Source organism: Carassius carassius, chromosome 5 (assembly GCF_963082965.1).
Source record: "Carassius carassius chromosome 5, fCarCar2.1, whole genome shotgun sequence".
NCBI lineage: Eukaryota > Metazoa > Chordata > Actinopteri > Cypriniformes > Cyprinidae > Carassius > Carassius carassius.
The window spans coordinates 25969005-25987917 of NC_081759.1; the positions used below are offsets into that span (position 1 = coordinate 25969005).

General features: G+C 39.6%; 1 protein-coding gene across 1 annotated transcript; it reads right to left on the reverse strand.

Annotated features, from left to right (window-relative positions):
- Window positions 1–7099: 7099 nt before the first annotated feature.
- LOC132141077 (P2X purinoceptor 5-like) lies at window positions 7100–17616 on the reverse strand. The gene is made up of 12 exons (XM_059550271.1): window positions 17263–17616; window positions 16331–16481; window positions 15802–15873; window positions 15535–15610; window positions 13432–13516; window positions 13189–13269; window positions 12063–12204; window positions 11450–11589; window positions 11050–11143; window positions 10891–10956; window positions 7726–7811; window positions 7100–7638 (listed from the first exon to the last, which is right to left on the reverse strand). Exons 1-12 carry the CDS (start codon window positions 17394–17396, stop codon window positions 7344–7346), a joined length of 1422 nt encoding a protein of 473 aa, XP_059406254.1. The 5' UTR covers window positions 17397–17616; the 3' UTR covers window positions 7100–7343.
- Window positions 17617–18913: the final 1297 nt, after the last annotated feature.

Below are 18913 nucleotides of genomic sequence, written 5' to 3' on the forward strand. Positions count from 1 at the left end.
CAAAGCAGAAAGTCATTAACAGCTTTAAAAGTCTAAAGCTTTTAAAAGTTTTTTTTTCAGACAGTTTATCAGTAATCACCTTTGGGGCTACATGAAATGATCTTCCTAGCATTTTTTGAGCACTGACCAGTTCCAAATGTGATATTTAATTTACATCAATTCAATAATAAGAAGTTAATATTGTGGTTAATATTAGAAACAATATTGTCTGATTTTGCCAAATTGTGAATGTGAAAATATTACCTATAAAGCCACAGAAGAAATGTCGTGCGTCTCCTAATAAAACACACAAGGTGTTTGACTGAAGTAGCACTGTAGCACAGACCATTCTGTGTATGACATCAAAGTACAGCGAGAGTGATTAGCACTTTTTAAAAATGTTGTTTAGATGTCAAATTGCTGTTTTGCTTTTTTGTTAAAGCAGTGTTGCTGTTGTAAAGTTATACCAATACACTTATGTTGCTGGGTTTTAGGGGTGTGCCCAAAGCGTAAAACAAATAAGGCCTTCCACAGAGCCACTATAAGGTTAGCCGCTTGCTAACGGTAGCCTGTACATGAAAGTTCACTTGCCAGTACCACATACACAGAGTAAGGAGAAATGTCTGATATGATGATGGCGATTAATTTGCAGATCACATCGTGAAGGAATCAGACGTGAGCTTAACATCGTGATGTCTGTCAGTGATCATCGTCTATCGGCCCAAAAGTTTTACATGCCACAATAATAAAACATGAAAAAGGAAACTTACTTTTGGTACGGAAGTACTTTTAAAAGGAGATAACTAACTTGTACTTTTACTTAAGTAAAAATTTGTCTTTACAACTTTTAAGGTTACTTGTAATGGAGTAGCCTAATATTTGATCAGCAGTTTCTGTAGGCTACTTTCACTTAAATAAGCTAACTTTAATGGAGTTGTGCACTTTGTCTGCCTCTGATATTAAACAAGGATCTGATGCAATGTTGTCCTATTCGTGTCTAATACAGGCTTCTAGTTGCTCAACTGTCTTAGGTCTTCTTTGTCGCATCTTCCTGTTTATGATGCACCAAAAGTTTTCTGAGGGTGAAAGATCTGGACTGCAGGCTGGCCATTTCAGTACCCAGATCCTTCTTCTACGCAGCCATGATGTAATTGATGCAGTATGTGGTCTGGCATTGACATGTTGGAAAATGCAAGGTCTTCCCTTAAAGAGACGTATGGATGGGAGCATATGTTGTTCTAGAACCTGGATATACCTTTCAGCATTGATGGTGCCTTTCCAGATGTGTAAGCTGGACGCTTCTGGACCATGTTTAGATATGGCTTCTTTTTTGACCTATAGAGTTTTAGTCGCACACAGAGAATGTTTTCTGGCAGTATTCCTGAGCCCATGTTGTAATTATCATTAAAGTAGCATTCCTGTATGTGATGCAGTGCCGTCTAAGGGCCTGAAGATCACGGGCATCCAGTATGGTTTTCTGGCCTTGACCCTTACACACAGAGATTGTTCCAGATTCTCTGAATCTTTGGATGATTTTATGCACTGTAGATGGGACACTGATGATGATAACTTTAAACTCTTTGCAATTTTTCTCTGAGAAACTCCTTTCTGATATTGCTCAACTGTTTTTTTGCCGCAGCATTGGTGGAATTGGTGGTCCTTTGCCCATCTTGACTTCTGAGAGACACTGCCACTCTGAGAGGCATGTTCCTTATATGAACATTTAACTTTTCTGGCCTTTTATTGCTACCTGTCCCAACTTTTTTGGAATGTATAGCTCTCATGAAATCCAAAATGAGCCAATATTTGGCATGACATTTCAAAATGTGTCACTTTCAACATTTGATATGTTATCTATATTCTATTGTGAATAAAATATACGTTTATGAGATTTGTAAATTATTCCATTCCTTTTTTACTCACAATTTGTACAGTGTCCCAACTTTTTTTGTAATCGGGTTTGTGAATATATATATATATATATATATATATATATATATATATATATATATATATCCAGTTGAAAATAGATTCAGATATGTGACAATTCAAATCGGTAAAGATGTTTAACAAATCGCGATTCATTTAGAGGTAGAAGTTTATAATAATGCATGTCTGAGGAGAACTTACTGTCTTTGTAAAAGTGTAGATGGTACTTTTTCTTTTCATCTTGCCTCTGTGTAATGCATATTAAAGTTCATAAGTACAGCTTTGCTTTGTTTACAGTGTAAACAGTAGGCTACATGCTGGCAGAGAGTGAATCTGCGTCTCATTCAGCTCGTCCAGCGGTTTCATGCAGATATTTTCATGTAAAGTCTCACAAAACTGAAGTCAACCATTCTGTTTTTGATTCAAAATTTGAAATTATACAATTGAATTTAGATTTAAAACGTCTCCGGTTACTATCGTAACCTCGGTTCCCTGAGAGGCGGGAACGAGACATTATGTCAGCTAAGACGTATATGGGAACTCCTCCCTTCTCCCACTTTTGCTGAAATCTTTTTGGCTAACGCCAGCTGGGGGCAGCTGGCCAATTGACGCGAAGCATGCAAATACTGACAGGTTCGCGGGCAGTATAAATTGCATGGGCGCGAAAATTACGTCAGAATCACGACTGAACGCTAGCACAGCTGATCAAACAGTGACCACGGCGGCTAACGTAATGTCTCGTTCCCGCCTCTCAGGGAACCGAGGTTACGATAGTAACCGGAGACGTTCCCTTTCGAGGCGGGAACTCAACATTACGTCAGCTAAGACGTATATGGGAACTGTATAAAATCCCGCCGTGAGAGCAGTTAAGATAAGCCCTGAACGGAGTCTATCACCCCCACACATAAGCAGGACAGTTCTAGCCAATGGCCGTGTCGCTAAGAGTGCTTGCATCTGATAGGCGGAACTAGACCAATGAGACATAGCTCCGACCCTAACAAAATTAGCATATATTCATGCAATAAATGTGAAGCCCGCACTAAACAGGGCAGACACAACACAAAAGCACTCAAGCTTGAGAGTAAACACAGAGTCGACAGCTTAGCGGTGACAACTGCATAAACCATTTAAACAATAACACAGAGTTAGCAGCCATGGTAACTACTGTATAGCTGGTTATAACAGAATGAATAAAACTTAACTCACCGAAAGTACATGTGACGCAACAGAGGGTACATCCACCTTGTAAAACCTGGCAATTGTGTTCTGGGAAGACCAGCCAGCAGCAAAGAGTAGTAAGGTAGAAAGAGATAGAGCCCTCAAAACTAGAGCTAAATCCCACGGCGGCACGGAGGGCGGCCATGAATTACACAATCTCCTTGCTCCCCTGAGAAAACTGATTACCAGAGTGTGCTTACCGATCGCTTGCCCGTCAACCGGGGAACGAAAAGCGGCACTAGCGGTCACATACACCTTCAGCGTGGATGGTTTCAAACTCCCGCTATCCATACTGTGCTGTAGAAAGCGAAAAACATCCGATACGGAACAGGTCCCCGTGTCAACATAAATGTCCTTGCACCATTTTGTGAAAACTCCCCACTTCTGCGCGTAGCAGTGAATGTTTGATGGTGCTCGCGTCTCCGTAAGTGTGTTAAGCACTCGTGAGTGCAGAGCGTCCCGCTTATTATGGTCCACGCAGCGGCCACACATGAAGGTTCCACAGCTCGGGGCTGGGGTGGCATATTGTGCCGTTCGCCTGAGACAGCAGGTCCTGCCTGAGGGGGATTCGCCATGGGGGAGCCATCACTAACTCTCTCAGGTCCACGAACTAGGGCTGATTCGGCCAGTTCTGGGTCACGAGTATAACTGACGCTCTCTCCTCCCTGATTTTGCACAACACAGGCAGAATCTTCACCGGAGGGAACGTGTAGGCCTGGCTTCCGGCCAACGCGATGTCAGAGCATCTCCCGGCAGGGGGGAGTGAGATAGCGAGAAAAACGTCTTACAGTGTGCGTTCTCGCTCGTGGCAAACAAATCCATTTCCTCCCTCCCAAATCATTAGATCTGATCCTGGGTGAAGCCTCCTTGAGGAATCCCGTTCCTCGAAAGCATGCTCACTCCACGGTTCAAAGTACCGGGGATGTGCGACGCTCTTATGGAGATTAAGTGTCGGTCCGCCCACAACAGGAGCCTCGCTGCCTGTTTGAATAGAGCTCTGGAGCGCACGCCGCCCTGGCGATTTATGTACGAGACCACAGACGTGTTGTCGGTTTGTATCAGTACAAGTTGCCGCTCCAATTTTGACCGAATGGATTGCAGGGCTAAGGACACCACTTTCAATTCCAAACGGTGTATGTGCCACCTTCTCTGTGACTCCGACCACAGGCCTGAGGCAGGTACGCCCAGACGCACTGCTCCCCAGCCTGAAGTAGATGCGTTCGTAGAGAAAAGAGCTCCTGGGCTGAACATATCCGGGCTGTTCCACGGTCTCAGAGTGCTGACGCAACTGTGAATGACCGTATGTGTTTGTGGACCGAAGACCACGCCCTCGGCGGAACTCGAGTTACAGCCAAAATAGTAGCGGCCGCAATGTAGCAGACCCAGATGGCACACTGAAGAAGCCGCCGCCATTCAGTCCCAGAAGCCTCTGAAATTCCCTGTGTAAACGACCTGCCCGGTCTGAAACAGCGCAGAGTCGATGAAATGCTCTAGAGAGAGATGGGCTCGCTTCGCCATCGAGTCCAAACATATTCCCAGATATGTTACAGTCTGACTCGTAAAAGCACGCTCTTCTGCTTATTCACACGCAGTCCCAGCGTATCCAAACGGCAAAGCATTGTTTTCACGTGACTGATAGCACATCTCTTGAGTGGGCTAAAATCAGCCAATCGACCAAATAATACAACATGCGCATTCCGCTCGATCTGAGGGGAAAATTCGCTCTATCGCTCCCTATCGAGCAGACTGAGAACTTCCTGTCGCAGAACAGGACGGTTCTGGGGCAAAGTCAGTGACGGGACCACGCCATTGAAGCGGGGAGGTCTGCGTTTGAATAAGAGAGAATATCCATCGTGAATATTCCCAGTATCCACGGTGAAACGCCCGGGATAGCCTTTCTACCGTCCATGAAATAACACCGCGGACGCGTTACCTCTACAGCCACGGATGGCTTATTATGACAAGGGCCCCGCCCCAGCGAGGCTGGAAGCACTGGCGGGAGGGCGGGTCGCGTCGCGTAATGGTGTGACACTCTTGCGCCATCGAGAGGCCATTATAATCATGGGTTTGTGGCTCTGCGCTGTTAGAGACAGGGCGAGTGACACAATGTTGGGTGCAAGAATTTGGATACATGCTTCTAAAGTAAAATTTTTACTCACACAAACATCATATAACGCATATAGCAATCGTCACCCATAGTGACATGGGGGACACGATGCATGTGTTTTTGTGGTGTTAGCACTCTCGCTCGCTCGCGAGGCCATTATACTCATGGGTTGAGGCTCAGCGCTGCTATGAGACAGGGCGAGTGACACAGTGATGAGTGTAAGAGGAAGTAAAGCTCTTTTGTTGATTGTATACATGCTTTTATTGTGGAACTCACACAAACAGCATTTAAACAGACATAGCAATCGTCGCCCGAAGGAACATGGGGGACATAATGCATCTGAACGTGGAGGGTGACACCGTGTTTTTTGTGGTGTTGGCACTCTCGCTCCCTCGCGAGGCCATTATAATCATGGGTTGTGGCTCAGCGCTGCTATGAGACAGGGTGAGTGACACAGTGTTGAGTGTAAGAGAAAGAAATGCTCTTTTGTTGATTGTGTACATGCTTCTATTGTGGAACTCACACAAACAGCATTCAAACACACATAGCAATCAGAGTGGGTGCACGCCGATTGGGGTGCAGCCCACGACTTCACCACGAACTCTTGCATGCCTCAATGCCGTCTGGTAGCAGCTCGACTGGAGGAGCCACGAGTCCAGTTACCTTTCACAGGCTCGTCAGGTGCGTTGCAAGCAAGACCCAGCTCTGTGACGGCCTTTCCGAAGACCCTGACGAGCTCCCCCTGGAGGTCTGCAGGGCCCTCTTGGTCGGGGCGATCCCTCTTTACTGAGAGGTCCAAACCTTTTCCGACGTCGAAAGCGACATGGAGTCGTTTTCCTCGCCAGCTCCGAAGAGGACGAAGTTCGCGGGGCGGAAGCTATCGCCCACCACGCCGACGTCAACTCGTCTTCGGGCGGGGGAGGGCCCACCAGCGGCTCGCTGGCGGCAGTGGGCCTCATTCCCGCTGTTTTCCGAGCCACTCTGGCTCTGAGGGCGCGCACTGGCAGCTCGGCACAGTGGGCGCACGTGTGGTCCGTGTGAGAATCCCAGGCAGGTCACACAGAACTGGAATGAACTTAATGTTGAGTTCCCGCCTCGAAAGGGAACTGCTAATTTTGAATGTATTTAGCATCTTTGTTTGGATCATGATTAATATGCAGTGATCACCTTTACATTTTAAATGGAAAGAGCACAGACAAAACCTTAGTTTGTTTATATGAAGATATTTAATTTATTTGTGTTACTTATTTATTTGATTTGAGGCTTGTTTTAAAATGTCAATTTAGTTTTGTTATTTACATTTACATTATATTTAAATTTTGTCATTTAGCAGACGCTTTTATCCAAAGCAACTTACAAATTAGGAAAATAGAAACAATCAAAACCAACAAAAGAGCAATAATATGCAAGCATTTTGTCCAAGCAATAATAAAAGGACACCGTTTAATTTCTAAGTTGTAAAAAAAAAAAAAGAAATTGAATCGAATAGTAAAATCAAAATCATGAATCGAATTGTGAGTCGAGTGAATCATTACATCCCTAATATATATGTTCATGTTTAGATGTTATGTATTGTTTTTTTTGCATCCGAGCAACTGAGATGGTCCTTCCTGGGAGTTGGTTCCCTAAACAAATTGCATACGTTGCGTATAGAGAGCAGCGGTACTGCCCTTACCAAATTACTTGCTTTTTTTACGAGTCTCATGAGTCACGAGTCAGCTGTTCACGAGTTCAAGTCAAGTACCAAGTCTTTATTTATGCAACTTTAGTGCAACTCGAGTCCAAGTCACAGTTTGCATCTTTGTTGTACTCTTTTCACATTTACTCAAGATGAAAGTAATACAATGACCCAAGCATTTTTGTCAAATATGTTAACATTTATTCAACCTTGATTTGAAAATTTTTGATGTCAGGCCATATTTATTAAATCATTTATATTTATCTTATTTCAAATACTTTGTAACAAAAACTTCCATGCCATTTAAAACACTAGGAGAACATAACACCACTGGCAGTATTCCTCCTTGGTATGACTAAGCATAGACCCGCTATAATACCTCCTTTCATACATTCACAGTAAATCCAATGGGATTCAGCATCAAAAAATCCTCTACTGGTTGCGTGGTGTTCTCAGGGTGGAAACGGGAGAAATGGTCTGTTTTTCGGTAGCATGCTGAGTCCTGAATGACACTGTGCCCTGTGGCCTTCTCTCAGAACTGTGGGTTTTGAGTGCTGAGCCTATGGGCTGGATCTGTTTCTCTGGGTTGTTATTGGGCTGACATGACACTGATGTCAATGGCTGCACCTCTGTTCCCTGTTTCTCCTCTCTCTTGTGCCGCCCATCTTGGTGATGATGACAGTGGTGTCTCACATGCTTTCTCTCTCTCTGCTTTCCAGATTGCTTTCTGTGGGGGGAAATCGTATATAATAATCCACTGCATCTTTAGAATCTTTCAGGTAAATCTTTTTAAGAAGACAAGACACACGCTTACTTTGTGACTGCCTCAAATTTTGTCTCTCGGTATAAGGAGCTTTTGTTCATCATGTAAAGAAGAATCATGTCACAGACAAAAACCCCCTGTGGAACGAGACGAACACCAATCACACAAGAATCTCAGAAAGTTAGCCCCTCCTAACTTCACTTACATGAGTGTCTGCAGGACTGTTAGGAGAGGTGGAGGTGTAGCTGCTCTATTTAAAGATGTCTATCAATGCAAGCAAGTGTCATTTGGCCAGTACTTGTCTTTTGAATATCTAAAGATTGTGCTGAAAGGTGCTCCACGCATTCTGTTTATTATTATTTACAGGCCTCCAAAATACTCTCCAGCATTTGTTGAAGAGGTCACAGAAATGTTATCAATAATTTCCTCAGAATTTGACTGTTTTGCAATTGCAGGGGATTTTAATATTCACATAGATAATGCAGAAAACAAAACTACAAAAGAAATGGTAACGGTTCTAAACACTTTTGACCTGATTCAACACGTGCATGGACCCACACACCGGGTTGGACACACTCTAGACTTAATCATCAGTAGGCGTCTAAACATTTCATCCATTGTTATTAAGGACATAGCACTATCTGATCACTTCTGTATTTTCTTTGATATTTTGATCTCTGCTACCACTGAATCTAGATCTGTCTCTGTCAGAAGGAGATGCATAAACGAGAACACACATGTGTACTCATTATGGAGGCTATATCTTTAACACCAAGCAATTCTGCAGACTCTGTTGATATTCTCCTTGATTCCTTCAACTCAAAAGTTAAGAATGTTATTGATGATATTGCTCCAATAATAGTCAGTAAGAAAACAAACAGACAGAAATCAGTTTGGAGAAGATGAACAGCAGTTCAGACTATGAAAAGACAATACAGAAAAGCCGAGCGGATGTGGCGGAAGACGAAACTTGAAATTCACTATAGCATCTATAAAGACAGCCTTCAGGCTTTTAAAGTGAAACTAGCCACAGATAGACAGAATTTCTTCTCAAACCTTATAAACAGTAACTTAAATAACACTCATACTCTTTTTGCCACTGTTGAGAGACTGACAAACCCCCCAAGTCAGATTCCCAGTGAAATGCTATCAAACAGCAAATGCAATGAGTTTGCTTCCTTCTTTTCTGAGAAGATCATCAATATCAGGAAGGCGATTAGCACATCCTCAAGTAATGCAGAGGTCAGACAGATTCGGCCACAATATCAAAAATATACTATGTCTATTTTTGAAACAAATGATAGCAAAATTCTGAAAGACATAGTGCAGCACCTAAAATCATCAACCTGCTGTCTTGACACACTTCCCAGATCTTTTTTCAAAAGTGTGCTTAACTGATTAGAAGCAGATCTTTTAGAAGTGGTGAATGCCTCACTTCTTTCTGGGACATTTCCAAACTCCCTAAAAACTGCAGTTGTTAAGCCCCTCCTGAAAAAGAGCAATCTTGATAAGACCATTTTGAGCAATTTTAGACCAATATCTAATCTTCCTTTTATAGGCAAAATTATAGAAAAGGTAGTTTATAATCAGATGAACAAATACTTAAACTCAAATGGATACCTGAACAATTTTCAATCTGGTTTTCGACTGCATCACAGCACAGAGACAGCACTCATTAAGATAATAAATGATATTCGCTTAAATTGTGACTCTGGCAAAATATCGGTGCTGGTATTGCTAGATCTCAGTGCTGCATTTGACACTGTCGATCATAACATACTACTAGAGAGACTGGAAAACTGGGTCAGGCTTTCTGGGATGGTACTCTACTTGGAAGGGAGAGGCTATTATCAGGGCCATATTAAGACAGTGTACCTCAAAAGCCCCCCCCCCCCTTTTAAGACATAATTAAGGTGATTTCTTAAATGTAATTTATTAACTTGTCCAACTACCATATTTTTCGGACTATAAGTCGCACCTAAGCATAAGTCGCATCAGTCCAAAAATACGTCATGACAAGGAAAAAACATATATAAGTCGCACTGGACTATAAGTTGCATTTATTTAGAACCAAGAGAAAACATTACCGTCTACAGCCGCGAGAGGGTGCTCTATGTTTTCAGTGTAGACTATAGGAGCACTGAGCAGCATAGAGCGCCCTCTCGTGGCTGTAGACGGTATGTTCTAAATTCAATGGTAAACAGGGAGAGTGCAATCAATTGCTTCTGTGTCATTGTCGTCCTGAGCTTATCTCCAAATGACTAAATGACTACAGGGGTCAAACAACTAAAAATCAAGTCAGGAATCTTGGTGCGATTCTGGAGACAGAACTTAGTTTCAGTATTCATGTCAAAGCAGTAACTAAATCAGCATACTATCATTTAAAAAACATTGCAAGATTTAGATGTTTTGTTTCCAGCCAAGACTTGGAGAAACTAGTTCATGCCTTTATCACCAGCAGGGTGGACTATTGTAATGGGCTCCTCACCGGCCTTCCCAAGAAGACCATTAGACAGCTGCAGCTCTTCCAAAACGCTGCTGCCAGGATTCTGACTAGAACCAGAAAATCTGAGCATATCACACCAGTCCTCAGGTCCTTACACTGGCTTCCAGTTACATTTGGGATGATTGATTTTAAAGTACTTTTACTCGTATATAAGTCACTAAATGACCTAGGACCGAAATATATTGCAGATATGTTCACTGAATATAAGCCTAACAGACCACTCAGATCACTAGGATCGAATCAGTTAGAAATACCAAGGGTTCACACAAAACAAGGGGAGTCCGCCTTTAGTTACTATGCTACCCGCAGTTGGAATCAGCTTCCAGAAGAGATCAGATGTGCTAAAACACTAGTCACATTTAAATCTAGACTCAAAACCCATCTGTTTAGCTGTGCATTTATTGAATGAGCACTGTGCTATGTCCGAACTGATTGCACTATATTTTCACTGTTTTTTTTATGTAAAATCATTTTCTAACTGTTTTTAAATTAATTTTAAGTAAATGTTTTAATCATTTTAAAAGTTTTAAAATTGCTTGTTTTATTTTTGTTATTATTTTTCTTCATGATTATTTTACTTTCTTTTATGTAAAGCACTTTGAATTACCATTGTGTACGAAATGTGCTATATAAATAAACTTGTCTTGCCTTTTGTGCCTTTTATACTTCAGTTATAAGCGACAACATCTGTAACTAGCTTATATACTCACAGCACCCATTAAAGCAAGCCCAGAGCCAATGCTGATCACTGTAGGAATGATACTGAATCTCCCAGCCTAAAAACAGATGAACACCATATTTTTATAATGTCACCATAACCCTAATCAGAGGAATCTTTAAGAATTTTAAGGAAAATTTGTATTTCTTACCTTTCCATTAACTAATATATCAAAGCGAATGCCATACACTTTAAATAGATTGCGATAGGTTTGACCTGCTGCATCATTGTAGTATCGAGCAAATCTGGATAAAGAGAGAAACATGTCCCCCAATGTAATGATACTATTTAAAAAAATCTAATTGCTTTTAACAAAAGCAAAAAATAAAGGTTTAAGTAATTTTATAGTAATAAATAAAATGATTAAAAAAAACTAGGAACTCCAAAATGCTCTTTGTCAATGAATCATTTTTATTACATTCAGCTTTGCTGGCATGTTTTATTGAGTGGAGTTTTTAAGAAATCATGTGCGGTTAGCAAAGTTAGCAAAACAACTGAATCACTTACAGAACCTTGTTTTATGAGATAAAATCAATAAATCAGAGCAATACCTGAAGTTGTATCCCGAAATGGCAGAGTTCTTGGAATTTTTAAAGGAATCTAAGCGTGTGAAGCTATATTCAGGGTTACATTGAGATTCATCTTTATCCAAATCACAATTCCATTCGATTCCAACTGCAATTGAACCACCCTGTGTGTGTATAGAAAACAAGGATATCAGTTAATAAAATTACCCTCTGCATTAAATATAGGGCATCATGATATTCCTTTGCAGTTCTGGCAATTCATTTTTCCAATCTAAGTCATTAAAGTTTATTGTTTAGCATGATAGCATAAATAAATAATACATTCGTATTAAATAGTGTATTCATTTTAGTGCAAGTACACACTTTTGCTTGGAAATACTGGCATACAGTGCAAACTTGTTTAGAATTTTCAATCCATAACTGATGCTTCACAGGTCACTTTTCTGGTAAAAAATTGTTCTTGTGGTTGGGTTGGGTTAAATGCAGAGCAACAACTCCGAGTATGGGTTACCATACTTGGCAAATGTCACAACTTTCACTTTCACTTACATTGAGCTGCTGCTTGAACATCAACTACCTGTGTGTTTACAGTGATGGAGACTTCGTTTTAACTTGCTTTGTCGTTTGAAGCACTTGCCTTTGTTGCCAAATCCTGGAAACTGTGTCCAGTCCAGTTAATCACATCTCCCACACCAAAGATGGGACAATAGGGATGATGGTCCTTATCATATCTGCACATTTTCAGATAAGTGCTGTTGGTGGTAGGCAGGAGGTTCGATCTTAAAGTGAGGGAGAAAAAAATTAGAAGCAGTATCTGAAATGGTTCCTACCATTTGCATGATCTACAATGTGATGACTTTGCAGAGATCATGCCAGTAAGGACAGAGGAACAACTGTCACTCTGTCAGTGGAACAGGCAAGGCACAGGATAGCAAGTTTATAAATCTCAGTTCATGCACCACATGATGAGCTGGTATAAATAGAGATGAGTAAGTGAGAGGTATTCAGAGCAGCTTGTGCTATCATGCTGTGCCATCAGTATCCCAACATAAGCAAGCGAGTCTGCTCTTTCACACTGCTCCATGGTGGGAGATTTAGAGAATTTTTTGTATATAGCATTTGTTTGGTATTTGTTTTTCACTTTATTTTTGGTATATTGCAATGGCAGCTCAGTTTTGATTAGTTTGTGTGCTCATTTAAAAGCATAGTACTGTTTTTTAAATAACAGCTTGCCAGATGACACTGTATTTAAGCCATAGAAATGATCCTGTCTATGCACTTGTGAGTGAACTATGAACTTTTTCATTCTGCAGGAGTCTGAAATGACAACCAAACATCCTGTGCTAACACAGAAACAAACCTGTTTCACTGCAGCATCTAAAACATCCAGACAAGAAGGACAGTGGAAAAACTAAAGTCATTTATGTATGATAATAGATACTGAGGGGGTGTCTGTTATCACACAAACTAGAATTTCTTGTAATGACCTGGAGGTTTCACAAGGAAGGGTGTTAACAGCAGCATCCTGTGGGGGTAAAGATGTTTTACGCATTTTATAGTCGCTTCACCTAAAATACAGACGGTGCTTTGCAAAGGCAATAACGTGCTAAATATTAAGCTGTAGAAAAAACTAAATGAAAAGCTTAAAAAAGACTATTGCATGTTAGTTCAGTTATATCATGCACAGATGAGTATAAACAATGATTTGGTTTTAAAAAAGTGATAACATTTATTTTGACTTACTTAATATTAATTTGACTTACTTGGAGAAGGCAAATTTTTGAAACTTGATGAAGTTCTTTACATAGATTGTGAAGTTTTCTGCCTTTGCCAGCAATGGCTGCCTGTTACAACATTTGAAACATTACAGGTACAAAAATAATGTTTTTTTTTCTTCATATAGTTTCATTTAGGCATGGAGACTGTATAATAGTGCAAAAAGGTGAGGTAGATGTACTGCAACTGAACATGGATTGAAAGAAATTGGTAAAAAAAAAATTTCTTACGATGGTGTTCTGCTATGCTCAACAGGGCACCAGGCATGAATCTCACACGTTCTTGTTTCGTTTATACAGCGACCTGTCTTCAATCCTGAATAAACAACAATAAAATGTAGTCCCTTTAAGGCTCAGTAATTTAAACATGCCAGTGGGTCGTAGTAAAACACAATGTAACATCTTTTTTTTAATAAGAATCTTGCACTTTCACAAAGGTTGTTCTTTTATATAACTTCAGGCATGCAGTTGTTAACAGTGGTCGAATTGTAAAAACAAAAAATGGGGGGGATAGTGTGGTCAGTTTCTTTTGTCCCATAGCTAATTTTTACATGATTACAAAATTTGTCAATTTTTTGGCCAATACTGCTAATTAAACAATATTTTGCTGAATGTGTTTCTGTGCTGGCACCTTGGCTGGTTTAGGAATATCATGGATAAATAAATATGACAATAAAACCGCCCACAGATGGCCCATGATTTACTGAATCATTCAAATGAAACTATTCGCTCAAAACAGCTGATTCAACTAGAAACGAAACAAGTAAATGGACCGTTGAATCACTGACTCACATGATTCATTCAAAAACAGATTAATTCAAGGAATAAAACACTGTGTTGCTCTACACTGTTGTATAAAATAATTAGCATATTTATGTGCTGATATTCAGAAAAATACATTGCTTGTGCAATGAATATAAACATAAAAACTCATACATGGGTATTCATTGCTTGAATTATAAGAGCATTCTAACTGCATTATAATTCACTTAATCGCGCAGTGAATGCTTCTGGACTCTCAAGTTGTGTTTTTGTTTGGTGACATACTTTGTTTAAGTTGGTGACATACTCGTCAGCTCTCCTATCATCTCAGTCCCTCACAGTCACAATGACATATTTCAGGGGAATGTCTTTAAATTCTAATCAAGGAAAAATCATACCTTCTGTTGTCTTCTTTTTAAAGAACTTCAAAAGTTGCACTTGAACCATTTTGCACAAAAAATGTTGGAAACTTGCTTTAACTTGTGGCAGCTTGTTACAGAAACTAGTTCTGATTGGCCAATCACTGTTATTTAGTTCGTGAATAATCATAATTTGAAATTTTGAAGGGGTCATATGATGCGATTTCAATTTTTTCTTTCTCTTTGGAATGTTGCAAGCTCTTGGTGCATAAAGAAGAACTGTAAAGTTGCAAAGACTAGTCTCAAATTCAAAGAGATATTCTTTATCAAAGTTAAGACTCTAACACAACCCCGCTAAAACGTCTCATTCAAATACACCCCCACATGTCTACGGCACTATATGGAAATATTTGCATAATGCCGCCCAAATGTCCACACAAAGAAAGAAGGTGTGGTTTCAGTAACTGCAGTTAGTGTTGAAGCAGCCATGTCAGTGAGATGCTGTGTGTATCTAGGAGAAAGCAAAGGCACTTTATTTGGCCTTCCGAAAGTAGATGCATTTAGGAATCTTTAAGATTACTTACAACATATAAAAGGCTTTAACCTATCCTTCTTTCTTTTGTCACGTGACATGACAGCATTGGATAGAGAAATTAATTTACAAGCTTCCTTACAGACAGGCGCATAGTTATTATTACTATTATTATCATCCTCATCATTATTATAATTATTATTTACTCTTACAGTTACTGCGTTTCTGGTCTCAGATTGTAGCTTTTTACTTCTGACAGTTTATAAATGTGTGAATTTCTGTCATGATGGTTATTTTCCATACACTGAATGCCATAACAAAAGTAATAAAGAGTTGGTTATTATTATTATTAAGTCTCTTTCCAACTCAAGACTGCACTGGTTACAAAATAAAAACATTATTAATTGCCTTTACATTTATTTTAAAAGATGAAGCTCGCGATTATGGAAAGGGGCCAAATATACACAAAATAATGACCTTTTAAAAAGCATAATTTGACCCCTTTAACATTTAAATTGCACAATAAATTTTAAATAAGACACAACATTATTAATCTGAAGGTAATGGTTAGGAGGGATGCTTTTTGTAATTTGTTTCCACCAGTGGATGCCATCCCCCCGCAATTCGAGCCATGGTTGTAACAACAAAAGGTTTGGTATTTCATATAGGTTTTGTGCTTACCATGGCCTGCTATGACAGTTTCCCCTTCCACACATTCACTGTCATGAGTACAAAAACCATCTGGCACTTTAGGACTCTGAAATAAGTAAAATGGACCAAACATATACAACAAACTCAGTGGTTTTAAAATGTACTGAGATCAAAAACTGTTAAACAAACACAGCCTTCTAATTGAGAGACAGTATTGCTCTTTCCCACAAATGCCTCATATCTTTGTTTGCATAATTTGTGTTGGGAATAACAAAATAAAACAACAACCTCTCTTACCTCAGGGCAGTAACCCAGTTTCTGGTTGGGTGTCACTACATAATTTGTCACAATAAAGAAGACTCTGTCCCCCTGTTTGTGAAAATAAATAAAATAAAAGACATGTTCTTGCAAAAGACATTTTAAACAGCAAATTAACTGATCAGAAAACTGAAATTTCTGTCAGATATGATGCTCTCACTTCAGCTTGTTTTCCACGACAGAAACAAGCTTTTTTTTTCAATCTTTATTTCTTAAAACTTCTTCCATCTAAACAATCTTCATCAAAATGCTGAGAGCTGTTAATTTAGAGCACTACTAATATTAAAATAACCGAAAATATATGTTTCATTGTCTAACATGATTTACATAAACTGACAAACTAAATGTTCAGTGTTCTAATTCAAAGCAAAAGAGTTTTGTCACGTCACTGTTTATAGGAATATCCATTATCAAATATATAAAACAGAGATTTTGAGAAAGACCGTTAACAGGTGGTTTTCAAATATATTTCCTCCAAAGCGAATATAAGAGAAAGGGGTGTATTTACATGTGGGGGAATGACATAGTCCTCTGCACCCCATAGATGCAGACCAAACTGAGAGCTGTTGGTGAGATCTACACCCTTGAGTTTGGTGATCACAGAACTCTGGATGACTTCGTCAGTCTCCTGATATCCTTTCTTCCAAAGAAAAACCCACCTTTAAGAAGATGCACAAGCAAAAGTAAATAAACAGTGTGAAAAATAACAACTTAAGATTTTGGAAAGTATAAAAATACATTTTATTGGTTATTTAGAGTGTAAAGAAGAGGATCTGTGTGTGAGCTACAGAGAGCAATGCTGTCTCATTTCCTATAAATCGCAAGTCTTACAGTATATATGGCCAACCAACACACCCCAAAGGACGATATTGTAAGTTCTAGATTCATTATTTCTTGCAAAGGACAACTATTAAACAGTTTTATAGGCCAATCAGGTTGGTGCTTTTGTGTGTAGCATATGGCCACAGCACATGTAATCCGAGTCATCTTACATCCAGCAGCTTTTGTTGCACTTTCATGGTGTAAGAACGCCAAACACTATTTGAAAATTAAAAAATAAAATGCGTATAACGTTTTTGTCTGGTTCTGGTAAATCTATCGACTAAATGGAGAATACTAATCTGAATAAAAAAAATAAAAAAAGTAGTTTTTTTAGCATATATCCAAAACTTGCAAACCGAACACCAGCAAGTCGAACAGTGCAGGGACACTGCAATGCTTTCAGTTTTTCCTTTGATATAAATAACATCCGAGATATGGTGCTCTAACTGTCGGCTTACATTCGGTATGTTGAAATTCATTTACAGTAACCATTTTAACATGAACCAACACTTAATGACCTATTATAATATGTGCTTTAAAGAGTCAATCTTCGAAACACAGACAGAGCCCGCTCGTTCACCTCAACGTCGTGATTTAGAGAAAGCACGAGACACCTACCCGATCAGATATCCAATCACTCCCAGCTGAAAGAGTCTGAACAGTACTCCGACCTTTTTGTTTTTAGCGATGACAAATTTCTCGGTCTTGTAATCGAGTAGAGAGAAGAAAAAGTTACCGACGGTCTGAGCCATGCTCCTGTGTAACTGACAGCGCCAAAGCAGCTGTCAACTGCTCTGCGCAGACGGCGGTGCAGCCGGTTCTTTCCCCGAAATGTTGTGTCTTCTAATCTATGCTTTTGATTCATCAGATTTTTTTCTTTCGTTCCGGAAATATTTCTTTAAGTTGAAAGTATTACTATCACTATTGCAACCGCCGATGCGAGCAGTACGTGCTTAAGCTGTTTTACGGACAAAACAAAAGTAACGTTTAAGGAGCTTTCAGACAAGAGCTAACGTTAGTTTATTTCTGCGTAGGAAATATCCATATATATATATATATATATATATATATATATATATATATATATATATATATATATACATATATACATATATATTAACATTACTTAATGCTGGTCTATATCATGTACTAACATATGGTTTAATACCAACATTAAACTTTTAAACTAGGTTTAAAACCAAAATTAACAGATTAACATTAGATCATAGCTACTAGTAGGTATTTTAAGGATTATAATAAACTATAAAAATTTACATTAACCTAGATAAATGCGGTGAATGCTATCTCATTAAACTCATATTATAAAAGTTGCTATAACTGAGTTTCATAATATTAGCTCTAGTCCTCCTATGTCCAGGGCTGCAGGGCATTTTGACTTGAGAAATTTAATGACTTTTCCACAACTTTTTCAGTCGTTACTGGATTTATTTTTAGATCATACTTTATAGACAGGTGTTGACATTAACACCCGCCAACCCGTCAAATGCGGGTGGATTTTGCTCATGGCGGGTAACACAGTGACTCCGAATAGCTACTTCGGCAGGTTGAATAGTTGACAGTGTGTGAGTTGGAGGCTAAGTATAAGTTTAGCACAGATATATTTTCACTCACGAACACTCTGACTGAGAAGGGCTTCAGAGTTTCACTCTCCGTCAAGCGATCTGTGATATTTCTCAGTTCATCTCAATGGATACGCAGCGCACCTATTTGATGTACTGTAAACTTTAGTGTGAAGGCGCACAAATCGCCGTCGATTTCTCTCACACACTAGTGATGGGAAGTTCGATTCTTTTCCCGCGAACCGGTTCTTTCGGACGGTTCGATTCAATAAACCGGTCGAAAAAACCATAGACAGTAAAAGAAATGGACACAGCAACCCCATTGGATTCAACGGAGAAAAATGAAGTCAAATAGAAGCACGCACTTCCTGGGGGTCGGGCGTACTCAGGCGGCAAGGAAGTCAACCGGAAGCTGAAGTCATCCGCGTGCCGTCATCTTGTAGCAGAACTTCACTTGCGTTAGCATTCCCATTGACTCCCATTCTTTTTGGCGTCACTTTGACAGCGAATAACTTTACATCTGAGGCGTTTAAAGACTCCGTTTGTCCATTATTTATTTCTGAAGATACACGACAATGTATAAAGGGCTCCATTACCTTCTATGTTACATTATGGCCCCGTAGAAACAGTTTTTGTAAAAATAGGCTAAGGATTGCGTCATAACCACTCGACTCTCTGTCGCATTACCG